The 17884-nt window shown below is 68.2% G+C and overlaps 3 protein-coding genes across 3 annotated transcripts; 2 read left to right on the top strand and 1 right to left on the bottom strand.

Moving 5' to 3' along the window:
• Positions 1–756: 756 nt before the first annotated feature.
• Positions 757–6179, bottom strand: WDR54 (WD repeat domain 54). Its single transcript, XM_040064661.2, has 10 exons — positions 6160–6179; positions 5148–5355; positions 3863–3925; positions 3698–3764; positions 3182–3238; positions 2980–3107; positions 2142–2242; positions 1898–2060; positions 1363–1437; positions 757–1224 (listed from the first exon to the last, which is right to left on the bottom strand). Exons 1-10 carry the CDS (start codon positions 6177–6179, stop codon positions 1093–1095), a joined length of 1014 nt encoding a protein of 337 aa, XP_039920595.1. The 3' UTR covers positions 757–1092.
• On the top strand, positions 6177–9374 carry C5H2orf81 (chromosome 5 C2orf81 homolog). The gene is made up of 6 exons (XM_040064123.1): positions 6177–6281; positions 7911–8153; positions 8236–8457; positions 8547–8657; positions 8800–9259; positions 9325–9374. Exons 1-6 carry the CDS (start codon positions 6273–6275, stop codon positions 9372–9374), a joined length of 1095 nt encoding a protein of 364 aa, XP_039920057.1. The 5' UTR covers positions 6177–6272.
• Positions 9375–9834: 460 nt separating this feature from the next.
• On the top strand, positions 9835–12925 carry LOC120753048 (retinol dehydrogenase 13-like). Its single transcript, XM_040064941.1, has 6 exons — positions 9835–10897; positions 11415–11654; positions 11743–11832; positions 11899–12087; positions 12302–12408; positions 12507–12925. Exons 1-6 carry the CDS (start codon positions 10741–10743, stop codon positions 12693–12695), a joined length of 972 nt encoding a protein of 323 aa, XP_039920875.1. The 5' UTR covers positions 9835–10740; the 3' UTR covers positions 12696–12925.
• Positions 12926–17884: the final 4959 nt, after the last annotated feature.

Raw genomic sequence — 17884 nt, 5'->3', positions numbered from 1 at the left:
GGCATTGTCCCTGTCCCCGGGCTGTGTCCCGCCCCACCCCGGGCTGAACTGCACAACCGTTTTTACACTTTTTTACCCCAGGAGCACAGCGGGCCCCCCCCCCTCAATCCCAGTCTCGGGGCCCCCCAACTTCAGCAGCGGCTGTTTTAACCTTTAATAAAGCTTTTTTAACGGAGCCTGACTCTGCTGGGCCCCCCAAAAATCGCGAGCGCTCTCCCCCCCCCTACCCCGCAGGAAGGAGTGACACGGGGGGGGCTTCGCTGGGATGAATTTATTTATTTTTGGGGGGTACAGAGCACATAGGGGCAGGGATCAGAAGTGGGGGGGCCTGACCCACACATTGGGGGGACGCGAGTGGGTCACCCGAGGTGGGGGGGTTATTTATGGATGGGGCAGGGCAGGAGGGGCCGAGGGGGTTTCCCCCACCTCAGGGTCTGTCCCAGGCTGAGCCCCCCCGGCTCCAGGGCTGGACCCCCCCATTCCCCCCTCCCGGCCTCGCAGGGCCCGGGGTCACCTCAGCTCCCATGGGGGGGGGGGATCAGGGACGGGCTGGGGGGGACCTGGGGGCGTCCCTGGGGTCCGGCTGCAGCTGCTGCTGCTGTTTCCAGCCCCGGAGCACAGCTGGGCCCTCAAACATCTGGCCAGCGGCCATGGGACTGCAGCATCCCACGGGGATCGGGGATCCTGTGAGGGGTTGGGATGCAGGATCCCCCCCGGTCCCCCTGGCCTCCCTCTCCCCCCTTTTTTCCCCTCCCCAGCAGCCGCGGCCGGCGGGCGCTGCACCCCGGCACGCCGGGCTGGGCTCGGGGCTCTCCCAGCACGTAGCGCAGGTTTCCCCGGGATCCTCCCGTCTGAGCCGGCTCCGTTCCCAGCCACGCCGCCCTCCGGGAAGGGCGGGAGGCCACGGGAGGATCCCGGAGCCGCTGGGAGCCATGGGAGGATCCCCTCGGGGTGGTGGAGCCGGAGCAACTCCCAGCCCTCGGGGGGGATCCAGGCCGGGCTCCCCCCACGGAGCCGGAGCGGGGTCTGTGCTCACCCCTCACCCACGGCCGCGGTATTCCCGGTGTTCCCGGCGTTCCCGGCGCTCCCGGCTCAGACGGAGCCGTAGCAGAGGATCTCGCTCAGGTCGTAGCCCGTGACGGCGAAGGTGTCCCCGGCGGGGTCACAGAACCGGGCGCCACAAACCTGCGTGTCCGTCACGCGCTCGGCGTGGCAGTGCTGGATCTGCGGCGGGAGCGGATCCGTGCGCGGCTCCCAGATTTCCGCGGCGGCTCCAAGGGCCGCGTCCCCGTCCCCAGCCAGGTCCCCATTCCCCAGGGAGCAGCTGTGGCTCCGAGTCCCACGCCCCAGGCCCGGACTCACCTCGATGTCGTCGGTGTCCGGGTTCCTGCTGAGCTCCCAGACGTGGACAAAGGAATCCTCCGCACCCGACAGCAGCTGAGGGGAGCGGAGGGACCGTGGGGACACCACGGAGGTGGCACTGCCATGGGGCAGGATGGGACACTGGGGTGGGATGCCAGGTTGGGATTTCAGGCTGGAACGCCAGCTGGGATGTCAGGGTGCAATGCTAGGTTGGGATTTCAGGCTGGAATGCCAGCTGGGATGTCGGGGTGCAATGCCAGGTTGGAACGCCAGCTGGGATGTCAGGGTGCAATGCCAGGTTGGGATTTCAGGCTGGAACGCCAGCTGGGATGTCAGGGTGGGATGCCAGGTTGGGATTTCAGGCTGGAGTGCCAGCTGGGATGTCGGGGTGGGATGCCAGGTTGGGATTTCAGGCAGGATGTCAGCGTGGGAGGCCGAGTGTGACACCAGGTGTGATTTCGGGTGTGACACCCGGTGTGATTTTGGGTGTGATTCCGGGTGTGACACCAGGTAGGAGCCCCCGTCCCCTCCGTACCTTGCCGGTGAGCGGGGCCAGGTCGAGCGCGTAGATCCAGCGGGCGTGGGCGCTCACCTGGGCACGGATCCGCCCCGAGCCCGCTTCCCACAGCCGGATCTGCCCGTCGCCATAGCCCGCAGCCACGATCCCGTTCCACAGCCTCACCGAGGAGCACGTGGAGCTGGGCACAGGGGACACGTGTCACCACCTCCAGGGCGTCCCTCCCTGGCGCCCACCGCCCTGCGGGACCCCCGGGGCTCACCCAGATCCCGGGATCACCCCCAGCAGGGTGAACTCCTCCCCGCTGCTCCAGAGGCAGAGGGTCCCCGAGTCATCGGCCGTCACCAGGTCCCCAGCCCCGTCCTGTGGGGACAGAGGGCTCAGGGGCACTGCCCTGGCTCAGGGGCACTGCCCTGGCTCCGGGGCACTGCCCTGGCTCCGGGGCTGCCCCGGGGGCGGCAGGACAAGCTGGAACAGCTCCCGAAGTGCTGACGGATCCCGGCCGGAGCGGCTCCGTCGGAACTCGTCCGTATTCGCCCGCGCTGCCACGCCGAGGGTGGATTTCGAGGAAGAACCGGGGCACCCCTCCCTCCCTGAGGATAGCCCGGCTCCTCCCGGCCCTGGGAATGTCCCAGTGCAGCCCTGGGCAGCCTCAGGCACTGGCGGAGCAAAGCGCAGGGGGTGTGCGAGGAGGGGAGGTGACACCAGAGCTCCGCGTCCCCACGGTGACACAGCAGCTCGGGAACGGGTTCCGGGGGATGAATTCCTTGGGGATGCCAGAGCAAGGAAAGTTCAGTGATTCATCGGGGAAAGTGCTGAGTGGGAGGAAACGGGCTGGTGAGTCTGCAGGGACCTGCCCCGGGAGCTTCCAGTGCCTGCTGAGGTTCCAGGAGAGACGGGAGGAATTTTGGGACAAAGGACGGGAGCGACAAAACAAGGGTGGGGAGATTTGGGTGGGATTTTGGGAAGGAATTCCTGGCTGTGAGGGTGAGCAGGCCCTGGCACAGGGTGCCCAGAGAAGCTGTGGCTGCCCCTGGATCCCTGGAAGTGTCCCAGGCCAGGCTGCACGGGGTTTGGAGCAGCCCGGGATGCTCCCGTACCGGGGCCTGGCCCTGCTCGGCGGCGATGTCGGTGACGGGATCCCGGTGCTGCTCCAGGACCTCGCTCAGCGTCACGTTGGTCCCTTTCGGGGGGATGTCAAACACCAGCACGGCCCCAAAGGATGTCCCTGTGGGGTCGGGGGGGGTCAGTGGGGCCGGGCCAGCCCGGGGCCGCCGCCCCCTCCGCGCCCCCCGGGCTCACCCACGCAGACGAAGCGGCCGCCGGCTGCGGCGATGCCTCGGGCGAACACGGAATGTGCTGGAAGGGAACAGCTCTGTGTCACTGGGGCAGGGACGGACCTCGGTGACAGGGTCAGTCCTGCCACGGGGCTGGTGACTCGTGGCACCTGTCACAAGATGATGTTGAGGATATCCAGGGAACGGGGCTGGGGAAGGGGCTGGAGCACCGGGAGAGGCTGAGGGAGCTGGGGAAGGGGCTCAACCTGGAGAAAAGGGGGATCAGGGATCCTGACAGGAGGGGACAGCCGGGGGACAGGGACAGGATGAGAGGGAACAGCCCCGAGCTGTGCCACGGGAGGTTTAGGTTGGATACTGGGAAAAAAATCCTTCCTGGAAAGAGCTCCACCCGGCAGGGGCGGAGCGGAGTGAAATTCCTTCAGACGCCTGAAGGGATTTCCCGGCCCTGTGGAAGTGGCACTTGGGGACGCGGTCAGCGGTGGCAGCGCCGGGCGATCCGGGGGCTCTCCCGGGGATTCACCTGCCGGCTGCTCCGGGACGTCCAGGGCGTGCCAGAACACCATGGTGGAGCCGTCGGAATCGTACATCTGGCACGGAGGGACAGGCTGGGACACGCCGGGGGCGGGGGGGGACAGGGGGACACCCCGGGAGCCCCGGCACGCTCACCCCCCGCCCCAGCGCTCACCTGGACCCCGCGCTGCGAGGTGAGCACCAGCAGCACCCGCGACGGGAGCTCGCACCACGCGGCCTGGCAGGGACAGAGCGGGCCGGGAGAGGGGGGCACCCAGGGGACCCACCCCAAAAAAACCTCCCTGCAACCCCAGCTCCTGCGGTTCTTCTCCTGGAGAGCCCCCAAAATCCCGTCCTGAAGGCTCCCGAAGCCTCCTCCTGGAGACCTCCAGACTCCTCCCCCTGGAACAGCAGCCCCCAAATCTCCCCCTGGAGCCCCCCACATCTCCACCCGCACCCCCCCCCCAAACTCCTACCCCTGGAGCAAGAGCCTCCAAATCTCCTCTTGGAGACCCCAAAACTCCTCCTGGAGCACCCCCACAAAAATCCCCTCCTGAAGGCTCCCAAATCCTCCTGGAGACCCCCAAACTCCTCCTGGAGTCCCCCAGACTCCTACTCCTGGAACAAGAGCCCCCAGATCTCCACCTGGGGCTCTCAAATCTCCCCCTGGAGCCCCCCCAACTCCTACTCCTGGAACAAGATCCCCCAAATCTTCCCCTGGAGCCCCCCAAACTCCTATTCCTGGAACAAGATCCCCCAAATCTCCACCTGGAGTCCACCAAACCCGTCTCCTGAAACAGGAGCCCCCCAGACCCGTCCTCCTAGACCTGGCTCCCCCAAATCTCCCCCGGGAGCTCCCAAATCTCCACCTAGAGCCCCCCAAACCATCCCCGTGGAACAAGAGCCCCCAAACCTCATTCTGCAGCCCCCCCAAATCCCTCCCCCTGGAACAAGATCCCCCAAATCTCCCCCTGGAGTCCCCCAAACCCTCCTCCTGAAACAGGAGCCCCCCCAGACCCCTCCTCCCTGACCAGGAGCCCCCACATCTCCCCTTGGAGCCCCTCAAAGCCTCCTCCTGGAATAAGAGCCCCCAAATCTCCTCCTGCAGCATCCCAGACCCCTCCTCCTGAAACAGGAGCCCCCAGACCCCTCCTCCTTGACCAGGAGCCCCCAGATCTCCTCCTGGAGGCCCCAGATCTCCCCCAGACCCCTCCTCTCATGGCAGAACCCCTCAACCCCTCTCCTGGGGGGGGGCATTCCCCGTGCCCCAGGTGTGTTTGATATCCCCACAGACGAGTCCCTTGCTGGGCTCGAGGGGGACCCCCAGAACCCCCCCAGACCCCTGAGGGGGCTCCTTTCCCCTCCCCACAACCCACCACCGCACGTCCTGGGCTCCCCCGGCCCCGTTTTGGGGGCCATGGCCCCGGTACCGGGAGGAGCCGGGCCGAGGCTCCGCTCACCTGCGTGAGCAGGGGGGTGCTGAGCGCCGAGCCCCCCCCGCGGACCTGCAGCTGCCGGGGGGGCCCCTCGCCGCCCAGCAGGCTGAGGGCGGTGGCGTGCACGGCTCCGAAGGTCGGGGGCCGGGAGGGAGGGCACAGCACGGCCAGGTTGTTGTACAGGGCCGAGGCGCTGCTCCGCAGGGGCAGGCTCCGCTCCCGGCGGTACGGCCTGAGCGGGGGAACGGCGAGCGGGGGGGTCGGGGAGGGGGCGGAGAGCGAAGGGTCGGGGGTTCGGGGAGGTTCTGGGGGGATGGAGAGGATCTGAGAGGGTGGGGGGGGTGGTTCAGGGAGGGAATGGGGGCAGATTGAAGAGGGGCCAGGGGTGGGTGCAGGGGGGCTGGTGTGGGGCCAGGGATGGATCCAGAGGGGCTGATGTGGGGCCAGGGATGGGTGCAGAGGGGCTGGTGTGGGGCCAGAGGGGCTGATGTGGGTCCAGGGGTGGATCCAGGGGGGCTGATGTTGGGCCAGGGATGGATGCAGGGGGGCGGATGTGGGGTCAGGGGTGAATCCAGAGGGGCTGATATGGGGCCAGGGATGATCCAGGGGGGTGGATGTGGGTCCAGAGGGGCGGATGTGGGTCCGGGGATGGAACCAGAGGGGTTGATATGGGGCCAGGGATGGGCCCAAGGGGGCTGATGTGGGGCCAGAGGCGCTGATGTGGGTCCAGGGGTGGATGCAGGGGGGCTGATGTGGGTCCATCGCTGGATCCAGACAGGGAAGGGCAGATCCAGGGAGCCGAGAGCAGCTCCAGGGGGTCCGGAGAGCTCCAGGGGCCTGGGGGCAGATCCCCCCCTCTCCCCTCCCAGGGCCCCCCACAACCCCCGGCCCCAGCTGCTCCTCCCGGGACCCCCACCCCAGCCCCAGCCCCAGCTCCCGGGCCCTCCCCGAGCCCCCCGCCCTGCCCGTGCCGCGCTCCCCGACGCCGGTTCCCCCTCAGCGCCCCCCGGTTTCCCCTCTCCCCCTCCCCGCTCACCCGGTGCTCGCCGCCGCCATGGAGACGCGTCGCGGCGTGATGACGTAAAGACGCGCGGCGCGCAGTGACGACGTCACGTTGCCGTGGAACCCGCGACGCCAAAAGGGGGCGGGATGGCCGAGGTGGGACTGGGAGAACTGGGAGGGACTGGGAGAACTGGGAGGGACTGGGAGGCGGCAAAGCGGGGCAAAGGGGCCGGTGGTAGCTGGGAGGAGCGAGAGGATGTGGGGAGTTGGGGTGTATTGGAGTATACTGGGGTAAGCTGGGGTATACTGGGGAAAGTGGGGGGCCATGGTGGGGTGGGCTGTGATGTACTGGGATGCACTGGGGTATACTGGGATGACCTGGGGGGCCATTCTGGGGTGGACTGGGATGCACTGGAATGTACTGGGATGTATTAGAGTATACTGGAGTATACTGGGTTATATTGCAGTGTACTGGGATATACTGGGGGGCCATGGTGGGGTGGGCTGTGATGTACTGGGATGCACTGGGCTGTACTGGGATGATCTGAGGAGCCGTGTTGAGGTGGGCTGGGATGTACTGGGATATACTGGGGTAAGCTGGGGGGCCATGGTGGGGTGGGCTGGGATGTACTGGAATGTACTGGGATATATTAGAGTATACTGGGATATACTGGAGTGAGCCGGGGGGCCATGGTGGGGTGGGCTGGGCTGGGCTGTACTGGGATGTACTGGGATAACCTGGGGGGCCATGCTGGGGTGGGCTGGGATGTACTGGGATGAGCTGAGGAGCCATGCTGGGGTGCGCTGGGCTGTACTGGAATGTACTGAGCTGTACTGGGCTGTAGTGGGATGTACTGGGATGAACCCCAGGCCCGCACTGCGCTGTGTGGGGGTGTACTGGTCTATACTGGGGCGCACTGGGCTGTACTGGGATGAACCCCGGGGCCACACTGAGCTGTGTGGGGGTGTACTGGTCTATACTGGGGCGCACTGGGCTGTACTGGGATGAACCCCGGGGCCACGCTGAGCTGCGTGGGGGTGTACTGGTCTGTACTGGTCTATACTGGGGTGCACTGGGCTGTACTGGGATGAACCTCGGGGCCACGCTGAGCTGCGTGGGGGTGTACTGGTCTATACTGGGCTGTACTGGGCTGAACCCTGGGGCTGCGCTGAGTTGCGTGGGGGTGTACTGGTCTGTACTGGTCTATACTGGGGAGCACTGGGCTGAACCCTGGGGCTGCGCTGAGTTGCGTGGGGGTGTACTGGTCTGTACTGGTCTATACTGGGGAGCACTGGGCTGAACCCTGGGGCTGCGCTGAGTTTTGTGGGGGTGTACTGGTCTGTACTGGTCTATACTGGGGAGCACTGGGCTGAACCCTGGGGCTGCGCTGAGTTTTGTGGGGGTGTACTGGTCTGTACTGGTCTATACTGGGGAGCACTGGGCTGAACCCTGGGGCTGCGCTGAGTTTTGTGGGGGTGTACTGGTCTGTACTGGTCTATACTGGGGAGCACTGGGCTGAACCCTGGGGCTGCACTGAGTTGCGTGGGGGTGTACTGGTCTGTACTGGTCTATACTGGGGAGCACTGGGCTGAACCCTGGGTCTGCGCTGAGTTTTGTGGGGGTGTACTGGTCTGTACTGGTCTATACTGGGGAGCACTGGGCTGAACCCTGGGGCTGCGCTGAGTTGCGTGGGGGTGTACTGGTCTGTACTGGTCTATACTGGGGCGCACTGGGCTGGCCCCGCCCGGGCAGCGGCAGCTGTGGGGTTCTCTGTGCCGGCTCAGAAAGGGAAATCCCGCGGAGCCGGCGCCAAATCCAAAGCGGACAAGTCACGAACGTCGGCCCGAGGCCAGGCCCGGCAGGCCAAGAAGGGGTCCCCCAAAACCCCCGGGCGCACCCCCCGCCAGCCCAGCCCGGGCCCGGATGGGGAGGCGCCGCCGAGGGAGCCGCTGGACGTGCGGCCCATCCTGGACGAGCTCCTGGAGCGGGTGTTGAGCGAGTGCGCGCTGGCGGCCGCGGCGCGGCAGGTGAGAGAACCCCGCTGCCCCCGCGATTTGGGGGGGCCCGGGGGGCTCCGGGAGTTGCGGGGTCTCAGCTCTGTCTCCGCAGCGGGTCCCCTTCACGGTGTCGCGGGCGCGGGACGCCATCCTCTTTGTCGCTGAGTGGAAGTTCCTGGCGAGGGACGAGGGGGACCCGGCGTTCGAGGGGGACCCGGAGCCCGAACGAGACGGAGTCTGGAGCGAGGACGAGGAGCCCCAAACCTGTCCCCTGGACTCCTGGACACGGGGGGTGGTCTTCGTGGATGACGAGAGCTCCCTGTCCTCGGATGAGGTGAGACGTTCGCCGATCCCCCCGGAACCCGCCCGGGCCGCGGCACTGGCGGTGTCACCCACAGCGGGTGCCCTCTGTCCCCCGGCCAGGGCTCGTTCGAGGATCTCCCCGCGACAGCCGAGGCTGAAAGTCCGCTCGTGTGTCCCGACACTGTCCCCGACACTGTCCCCGTCCTGGTTGTCCCTGTGTCCCCGGAGCAGGTGAGACGAGCCCCGATCTCCCCTCGGGCCGAGCCCCAGCGGCTCCGGGGCCCTGGGACAGCCGGTGTCACCAACACCGGGTCACCCCCCGGGGGACCCCGACAGCCGCACCCACAGCGGGTCCCTTTTCCCCCCCGGGCAGGTCCCCGCCGCAGCGGCCGCTCAGGATCTCGGCGCCGACATCGCCGCTCCCGTGCCAGGGCCGCCCTCCCCGGAGCCGCCTGTCGCTTCCCGGTCCCCGGAGAGGGTTCGCCGCCTCTCCCGGGACCCCGCGAGGGGTGGCATCCTCTCCAAGCCTCCCGGGAGGAGCCGCCGACCCTCCCGGCCCCCGCGGCCCGGGCCGGCCCCGCTGGACGCGCCCCGACCCCGGGCCCCGCCGCCGGCCGCGCCCTCGGAGCCCCCAGCGCAGGCAGCACAGGCGTCCGCCGAGGGCACGGCGAGTGTTGGCCACCAAGCGCCACCGCCGCCGCCCTCCGCCCGGCCCAGCCTGGCGCCGATGCAGCCGCGCAGAGCCTCCCGCGGCACCGGGGTGCCCAGGCCGGGCCCCCGCCGCGGTGCCGCTCTCCGGGTGCTGCCCGAGGTGAAGGTGGTGGACGTGACCGGCGAGCCCGAGCGGGCGCGGTCGGCAGCCTCGCGGTCGCGGTTGATCCCGTCGGGGTCCCCGCAGATCATCCCGGGACCCGGGAGGGTCCCCAGGGCCCAGCCGGAGCTGTGTGACCCCTGGCTGGCCTCGGCTCGGCTGGCTCCCGGTGTCACCGTGCGCTGGGGCCGCAGCGAGAGGCGCGGGCCGGCCCCGCCCGGGAGCGGCGGCAGCGGGAACCACGAGCAGGAAGACGAGGCGGTGAGGAAGGCGGAGAAGGAGCTGAAACCCATCCTGGATTACCCGGTGTGCCAGCTCTCAGAGTACGAGCAATGAGAGGGGAAAACCCGCTGGGAACGCGGCAGCTCCCGGGGATGCTCCTCTCCTCTCCCGGGACACCCTCGGCACCCCGTGCCCCACCGGAGCCGGGGCTGGCACCAGGCACGGCGCCCCCGGAGCTCGGAGCCCTTTGCCAGCGCTGCTGAAAAGAACAGAAGGAGATAATAATAATAATAAATCTCTTAAATGAGTTTTCCTCACCCGGCCACCGGAGCGATGCAGCCGTGGTGCCGCCGCCAGCAACCGGAGCCACACCTGGCTCGTCCCCGCCAGGACGGAATAAAGGGAGATGTGACGGAGTGACACGGCGGGGTCCCCATCCTCTGGGGCTCTCCTGAAGCTCCCTGCTCCCACAGGGACGTGCTCCAGGGCTGGAGTGTCCCAGTGTCCCCGCACTGCAGGACGGGGACCTTGGGGGACACGGGGACATCATCGCCGCTCCCGTGGCCGCCCCGGTTCCGAAGCGGCGCGGGCGAGCGACCCTGGGGTGGCACCGGGGACACGCCGGTGTGACGCAAGGAGCTTTACACATCCCCCGGCCACGCCCTGAGTTGTGTTTATAGAGTCCCTCATAAACGTATAATGAGTGGGCGCGGGTTTCAGCTCATTAGCACGAACCGTGACAACAGGCGCGGGTTTCGGTTCCTCATCAGTAGAAGATAGAGTAGGCGTGTTTTTCAGCTCCTAATTACCGTGAGAGTCCTAATCGCCACGGCGATCTTAATTCGGCGCTCGTCGAGGGTCCGCTCTGGCGGCCCCACAAGACGGGCGACCCCAAAATCACCGGTCCCGTTTGTGACGTAGCTTTTTGCGCCGGTGCAATTCCTCCCTTGTTTCTCAACGCCACGAAGGAACATCGGGGTGGAAAATACCCCAGGCTGGGCAGACTTGAAAACGTTACTGCAGAGTTACCCGTGCGGTTTTACAGCACCGACAGCTTATTAAACAGCAGCGAATTAATTGTCGTTTACTGGCAGGGTGGTACAGGGAACAGTGGGGCGGCAAAGGTGACAGCTGGGGTGGCACAGGGGACGTGCCACCCTCCTGCCCGCTCCAGCCACTCTGCTGTCCCTCCTCGGCAGAGGGACTCTTGCCGTGCCACGCTGCCGGCCGGGCAAAGGTCCTGCCGTGACCTCTGTCCCCAGCCCCACCCCGCGCCCGGCCATGGAGCTGCCGGGGGCTCTGAGCCCCCCGTGGTGGCTCCTGCTGCTCCCGCTCCTGGCCCTGCTGCTCTGGGCCACGCGCAGAAGCTCCTGGGAGCCCCGCGAGTGTCCCGCCGACCTGACGGGCAAGACAGTGATTGTCACCGGAGCCAACAGCGGTGAGCGGGGACGCGTGGCGGGGACACGTGTGAGGGTGACGGCGTGGTGGCTGTGGGGTGACCCGCGGGGGACATCGTTTGCCAGCCCCTGTTTTGGGAGGGCAAACGGCCGCAGAAGCAGCTGGCGGCCGGTCCCTGGGCACTCACAGCGCGCTCCTGGAGCCCCCCGCCCACCTTCCGAGGGCGGACTCCATCTCAGTTAATGACTGACGGACAAAGCCACCACGGCCACCGTGTCACACCAGGGATGGGGTCACTGCTGCCACCTGTGTCCCGCTGCCGAGCGCGTGGTCGGGCCGGCACCGCCGGGGACCCTCAGGCTGGGATCGGGATGTCCACACGTGCCCAGGGACAGAGCGGCCGCACGTGTGCCGGGCTCCGTGCCCACCCCAGTGCCCATCATTTCCCGCCGGGAGGGGCGGGGACTGCCCAAAACGCTGGAGACAACCCTGAGGGGACCCCCAGGGACCAGCGTGACCCGGCTGGGATCAGCCCGCCCCCGCTCCGCGTTCCGCAGGCATCGGCAAGTGCGTGGCCATGGACCTGGCGCGCCGGAACGCCCGCACCATCCTGGCGTGCCGGAGCCGGGAGCGGGGCCAGGCGGCCGTGGAGGAGATCCGGGCGGCCACCGGGAACCCGGCGGTGGTGCTGCGGCTGCTGGACACCGGCTCGCTGGCCTCGGTGCGCGCCTTCGCCAGCGCCGTGCTGCGGGAGGAGTCGCGCCTGGACGTGTTGGTGAACAACGCCGGCATCACCGGTACGTGCCGGGCCGGGCGCCGCGGCTCCCAACGGGGCTCCAGCGTCCCGTCCCGACGCCCCACGGCGCTCCCCACCCTCTTTTCCAGGGCTGCCCTTCGCCATCACGTCGGAGGGCTTGGAGCAAACCTTCGCCATCAACTACCTGGGCCCGTTCCTGCTCACCAACCTGCTCCTGGGTGAGTTTGGGGGAGCTGGGGGGGGGCTCTGGGGGCTCCTCGCCGCTCACCCCCTGCTCCGCACAGACCTCCTGAAGGCCTCGGCGCCCGCCCGGGTGGTCAATGTGTCGTCGTTCCGGCACAGCGTGGGCACGGTCGACACCGGGTTCCTGACGGGGCAGCGCCGCCCGGGCAGGTACGACGCCGCCTACAGCAGCACGAAGCTGATGAACGTGCTCTTCACCGCCGAGCTGGCACGGCGCCTGCAGGGCACAGGTGGGTGCCGGGCCGTGCCGGGCTCGGCCGTGCCGTGCGGGGACATCCCCTGTCCCGGCTCCCCGCGCTCCCGTGCCAGATCCTCGGGGGAGGGGGTCTGACACGGGTCGGCCGAGCCCCGGGCCGAGCTCGGCCTGGGGGCCGCCCCTGCCGCTCCCCGAGGGATTTGGGGGTGCCCGGGGTGCCCCGCCCCGCTGACGGTGCGGCCCGGCAGGGGTGACGGCCAACGCGCTGAGCCCCGGCGTGGTGAGCACCGGCATCATGCGCCACTTCAGCTGGACCGCGCGGGCGCTCTTCGGCCTCCTCCGCCCCTTCATGAAGGTGAGCGGGGCCGGGGCCGGGTCCTGCCCATCCCGGGGGGCGGCGGGGTGGGCTGGGGGGGGGGCTGACGGACCCCTCCTCACCCCCGTTCCCCGCAGTCGGCCGAGCAGGGCGCTGCCAGCACCATCTTCTGCGCCGTGTCGGAGGAAGCGGCGGGCATCAGCGGGAAATATTTCGACAGCAGCTGCCGCCTGGCGCTGCCCTCGGCGGCCGCCCGCGACGCCGCGCTGGCACGGAAGCTCTGGGAGGCGTCGGAGCGGCTGACGGGACTCACGGAGCGGGAATGAGCCACCGGGATGTCACCCCTCGGCAGGGAGGGAAAAGGGACACGGACACCGCTCTGCTCCCCCTGTACCCACGGCGCCGGCCAGGCGTGACCGTGACGCTTTTTATTAAAAACCCCGGCGCTACTCCCAGGCGATGTCCAGCTCCAGCCGCTGCTTCCTCACGGCCTGCAGGAAGCCGTCGTAGTCGCGCCGGTGGATGTCGGGGCAGCGGGACAGGTCCAGGCGCCGCAGGGGCCCGTCGGTGCCCAGCAGCTGCCACACGGCTCCGGCGGACACGCGGCTCTCGGCCAGCGACAGCTCCCGCAGCTCCCGCAGCTCCGGCAGCGCCGGCTCCAGCACCGAGTCCAGCGGGAAGGGCACGGCCAGCAGGCGCAGGCTCCGCAGCCGCGGGGCCCCGCACAGCAGCGAGGCCAGCGTGGAGCTCAGCGCCGGCCGGTGCGCGGCCGGCACGGGCCCGGCCAGGCTCAGCGAGAAGCTCTGGAGCTGGCGCAGCCCGCCGGGCAGCAGGTCGGTGGCCCAGCGTGGTGGAGAGGCGGTGGGCTCCTCGGAGGGCTCGTGGCGGGTGTGGGGGTCCGGCGGCGCTTCCAGCTCGGCGTTGAAGCTCTCCAGGCCGGGGCAGGCGGCGAGCAGGGCGGTCAGCGAGAGCGGGTCCCGGCAGCTGAAGCCGTGCAGGGTCAGGGAGCGCAGGCGGGTGCCCAGGCTCTGTGCCAGGGGCAGGACCTCTGCCAGCGCCCGGCAGCGCCGCCCGGAGCAGCCCAGCGTCACCCGGGACAGGCACTTCCAGCACGACAGCTCCCGGAGCCCGGAGGAGCCGGGATTGTCCCCCAGCCACACGCTGACCTCCTCGGCCTGGGGACACACGGCGTGCACGGTGCCCAGGGCGTCCTCCTCCACCTCCTCCAGCTGCCGCAGGGGCAGCGTGAGCGGGGCTCCCTCGGGCGCGGCCCCCCGGCCCCGCGCCAGCTCCTCCAGCGAGGGGAAACCCTCGGAGTCCTCGGCGTCGCACAGCTGCCGCGAGCGGAGCAGCCGGAGCGCGTCCGGCACGGCGTCGTGCGCCAGCACCTCCAGGCACGGCAGGGCCAGCAGCAGGAAGGCCGCGGCGGCCACCGCGTCGCCGTGCCCGGCGCGCTCCAGGTCGCGGGCCAGCAGGACGCGGAGCGCGGGGCAGCCCGGGCTCCGCGCCAGGGGGTCGTGGGCCAGGTGGCGCAGGGCGCGCGGCGTCACCTTCTTGCAGCCGGACACGTCGAGCTCCCGCAGGCGGCGGCAGCAGGAGCCCACGGCTGACAGCACCTGGACGTTGGCCTGGGTGTGGGCCAGCCCCAGGCGGCTCAGGCCCGGCAGCCCCTCGGCCAGGTCCACCAGCACGGAGGGCGAGAGCCGCCCGCAGCCCCCCAGGTCCAGCACGCTCAGACCCTGCGGCCGCAGGGGGAGACCCTCAGTGGGGCGGGCAGGGGGGCAACGGGCGCTGCTCTCAGCCCCTTCGCCCCATGGAGGGTGGGCACCTCTTGACTGCTCCAATCCCTCAGCCCCACAGAGGGTGGAACCCCCCAGCCTCACTCCCCCTGCCCTGCTGATGGTGAGCACCCCCAGCTCTATTCCCCCAGCCCCACGGATGGTGAGCACCCCCAGCTCTATTCCTCCAGCCCCACGGAAGGTGGGCACCCCCAGCTCTATTCCTCCAGCCCCATGGAAGGTGGGCACCCCCAGCTCTATTCCTCCAGCCCCACAGATGGTGAGCACCCCCAGCTCTATTCCCCCAGCCCCACGGATGGTGAGCACCCCCAGCTCTATTCCCCCAGCCCCACGGATGGTGAGCACCCCCAGCTCTATTCCCCCAGCCCCATGGAAGGTGGGCACCCCCCTGTCCCACTCTCCCATCCCCACAGAGGGTGGAACCCCCATCCTCACTCCCCCTGCCCCACAGACCACGGCACTCCCTGAGTGTTGTCACCCCCTGCTCCGCTCCCCCTGCCCCATGGAGGGTGGGCACGCACAGACATCACCCCCAGCCCCACTCCCACACACCACGGCACCCCCACGCCCCCCTTGCCCTGCGCCCACCTGGCAGCGCAGGACGATGAGGTGCCCCAGGGCGTTGTTGGCCAGCGCGGGGCAGGGCCGCAGGCTGAGCTGGCGCAGGTTGGGCAGCAGCAGCAGGTGCAGCGCCGCGCGCGACAGCCGCCGGCTGCTCCCCAGCAGCTGCAGCAGCTCCTGCACCAGCCCGCAGGCTGGGGGCACACGGAGGGGGGGGGGGTCAGCGAGGCCTGGCACCCCCAGCCGCCCCCACGGGGGTCCCGGTGCCCTGAGCCACCTCCTGCGCCTCACCCAGGTCGTTGAAGGGGCCCACGACGAAGCGGAACTCGTACTCGTCCAGGTAGTTGTCGCTGTAGTCCTTGGCCCAGAGGCTCTGCATGTGCTGGGCCAGGTTCTGCAGGCACAGCGTGGTCAGCGTGGGCACTGCCCGCCGCCGGGGCATCCCTGCGATGGGACAGGGACAGTCAGGGACAGGGACAGACAGGGACAGGGATAGGGACAGGAACAGTCACCGTGGGCACTGCCCGCCGCCGGGGCATCCCTGTGAGGGGACAGGGACAGTCAGGGACAGGGACAGCCACCGTGGGCACTGCCTGCCGCTGGGGCATCCCTGTGAGGGGACAGGGACAGTCAGGGACAGGGACAGACAGGGACAGGGACAGTGAGGGACAGGGACAGACAGGGACAGGGACAGCCACCATGGGCACTGCCCGCCGCCGGGGCATCCCTGCCAGGGGACAGGGACAGCCACAGGCACCGTGGGCACTGCCTGCTGCCGGGGCATCCCTGCGAGGGGACAGGGACAGTCAGGGACAGGGACAGCCACAGGCACCGTGGGCACTGCTCACTGCCAGGGCATCCCTGCAAGGGGACAGGGACAGTCAGGGACAGGGACAGTCAGGGACAGGGACAGCCACCGTGGGCACTGCCCGCCACCGTGGCATCCCTGCGAGGGGACAGGGACGGACAGGGACAGTGAGGGACAGGGACAGCCACCGTGGGCCCTGACCACTGCCAGGGCATCCCTGCAAGGGGACAGGGACACGGAAGGACAGGGACGGGGACAGCCACTATGGGCACTGTCCACTGCCAGGGCATCTCTGAGAGGGGACAGAGACAGTCAGGGACAGGGACAGTGAGGGACAGGGACAGCCACAGCCACTGTGGGCACTGCCTGCTGCTGGGGCACCCCTGTGAGGGGACAGGGACAGGGAAAATGAGGGACAGCCACCAGAGGACAGGGATGGGGACAAGGACAGTCAGGGATTACCTGCTGGGGACAGGGACAGTGAGTGACAGCCAGCAGGGGACAGGGATGGGGACAGGGACAGTCAGGGATTACCTGCTGGGGACAGGGACAGTCAGGGACATCCACCAAGGGACAGGGACACTCAGGGACAGCCACCACTGGCAGTGCTGGGGGGATGGGACACTCAGGAACAGGACGAGGCACCGCCACCCGTCACAGCCCGACCTCATTTTGGGGTTGCTTCCCCCAAACTGGTTTAGAAACCGCCCAGTGCCGGCGCCGGTTTCAGTTTCCCTCTGTTCCCGATGGGAATCTCGCCGTGATCTCCAGGGATGAACCAGCACCGGGTACCCAGAAACTCCTCCGGGATATCCCAAACCTCACCCGCAGCTCCCAGCAGGCACCGGCGGCTCCGGGATGGGATCCCTCGGCTCCGGGAGTTATCCTGGGGTTAACCGGCACAGGGCACTCCTGGGTGGTGGCACTGGCTGTGGTGTGCCTGGAACTGAGCGAGAAACGAGGGGATGAATCCCGATGGGATAATTAAAAACCCCAATGGGATAATTAAAACCCCGGCCCGACACCAAATCCCGGTTCGTGGATCCCTCGGAAGACATCCCGGTAGGGTGGGGAAGGGTAACTGGGATGGGGAGAGGGGCTGGAAACAGGAGAAAGGGAGAAGGGAACCCAGAAAAGATCCTGTGGGATGGGGAAAAGAGCTCTGGGATCACAGAAAAATCCTGTGGGATGGGGAAAAGAGCCCCAGGATCACGGAAAGATCCTGTGGGATGGGGAAAAGAGCTCCGAGATCACAGAAAGAATCTCTGGAATGGGGAAAAGAGCCTTTCAGGACCCGGAAGAGATCCTTGGAGACTGGGAAAAGAGCCCCGGGGAGCACGAAAAGACCCTGTAGAAAAGGAGGAGACGCCCGTGGACTGGGAAAAGAGCCCCGGGAAATGGGAAAAAACCCTCAGGTACTGGAAAAAGACGCTCTGGGCTGGGAGAAGACCCCTGGGAATTGGGGGAAAAACCTCCGGGAAGCAGCTCAGGCACACAACGGAGGGAAAGGGAAGAGCTCGGGAACACGGTGAGTAATCAGGGCAGGGCAGGGTCCTGCGGTCACTGTCACTGTCACCACAGGGGATTGGGGACACCGGGCATGGGGCACCGGGAATGGGACAACGGGAATGTGACACCAGGCATGGGAGCACCGGGAATGGGAAAATCGGGAATGGGAGCACCGGGCACGGACACCGGGCGTGGGAGCACCGGGAAGGGGAGCACCGGGCATGGGAGCACTGGGAATGGGTCACCAGGAATGAGACACTGGGCACGGGACACCGGGAAGGGGTCACCAGGAATGGGACACTGGGCACGGGACACCCCGGAATGGGACACTGGGCACGGGACACCGGGAATGGAAGACCGGAATGGGACACCGGGAATGAGGGAACGGAGAGGAAGCAGATCCCGAGGGAACGGGGCCAGACCCTTCCCTGTGGGTCCAGTGGGGAAATTCCGAGGGAGGGGATTCCCTCCTTTCTCTCGGCGGCTTTGGGGACCCCCTCCTCGGGGCAGCATCTCTTTGGGGATCCCTCCCTGGGGACCCCCATTCAGAGATCCCTCCCTCGGCCACCCACTTTGGGAATCGCCTCTCCCCGGCCCCTCCACTGCCCCATTCCCGAGATCACCGCGTCCCATTCCCAAGCAAGGACAAAGCTGGGAATAACGCCCCCCCCATTTCCATGGCAACACCCCCTCCCTCCCCTACTTGCACTTACCGAGGGCAGCACTTACCGAGGGGCTCCCAGCCGCGCCGCGTCCTGATAGATCTCGTCCCGTCGCGCCGCTTCCTCCTCCCTCTCCTTTTCCTCCTCATCCTCCTCCCCGGGCCTGGCCCCGCCAT

This window comes from Hirundo rustica, chromosome 5 (assembly GCF_015227805.2).
Source record: "Hirundo rustica isolate bHirRus1 chromosome 5, bHirRus1.pri.v3, whole genome shotgun sequence".
NCBI lineage: Eukaryota > Metazoa > Chordata > Aves > Passeriformes > Hirundinidae > Hirundo > Hirundo rustica.
Note: the sequence above shows the minus strand (reverse complement) of the source record. Positions and strands in the feature narration are given on the sequence as shown.

What these genes read in the sequence shown, in the direction of transcription:
- C5H2orf81 (XM_040064123.1), top strand. An exon ending in TGGCGGCCGCGGCGCGGCAG is followed by an intron (nt 8,154 to 8,235) that starts GTGAGAGAACCC and finishes CTGTCTCCGCAG; the next exon opens with CGGGTCCCCTTCACGGTGTC. An exon ending in GCTCCCTGTCCTCGGATGAG is followed by an intron (nt 8,458 to 8,546) that starts GTGAGACGTTCG and finishes TCCCCCGGCCAG; the next exon opens with GGCTCGTTCGAGGATCTCCC.
- LOC120753048 (XM_040064941.1), top strand. Translation starts at nt 10,741, where the DNA reads ATGGAGCTGCCGGGGGCTCTGAGCCCCCCGTGGTGGCTCCTGCTGCTC. An exon ending in TGTCACCGGAGCCAACAGCG is followed by an intron (nt 10,898 to 11,414) that starts GTGAGCGGGGAC and finishes CGCGTTCCGCAG; the next exon opens with GCATCGGCAAGTGCGTGGCC. An exon ending in ACGGCGCCTGCAGGGCACAG is followed by an intron (nt 12,088 to 12,301) that starts GTGGGTGCCGGG and finishes GCGGCCCGGCAG; the next exon opens with GGGTGACGGCCAACGCGCTG.
- WDR54 (XM_040064661.2), bottom strand. Translation starts at nt 6,179, where the DNA reads ATGGCGGCGGCGAGCACCGG. An exon ending in CCGAGCAGGGCCAGGCCCCG is followed by an intron (nt 2,243 to 2,979) that starts GTACGGGAGCAT and finishes CTGTCCCCACAG; the next exon opens with GACGGGGCTGGGGACCTGGT. An exon ending in CGGACACCGACGACATCGAG is followed by an intron (nt 1,225 to 1,362) that starts GTGAGTCCGGGC and finishes CTCCCGCCGCAG; the next exon opens with ATCCAGCACTGCCACGCCGA.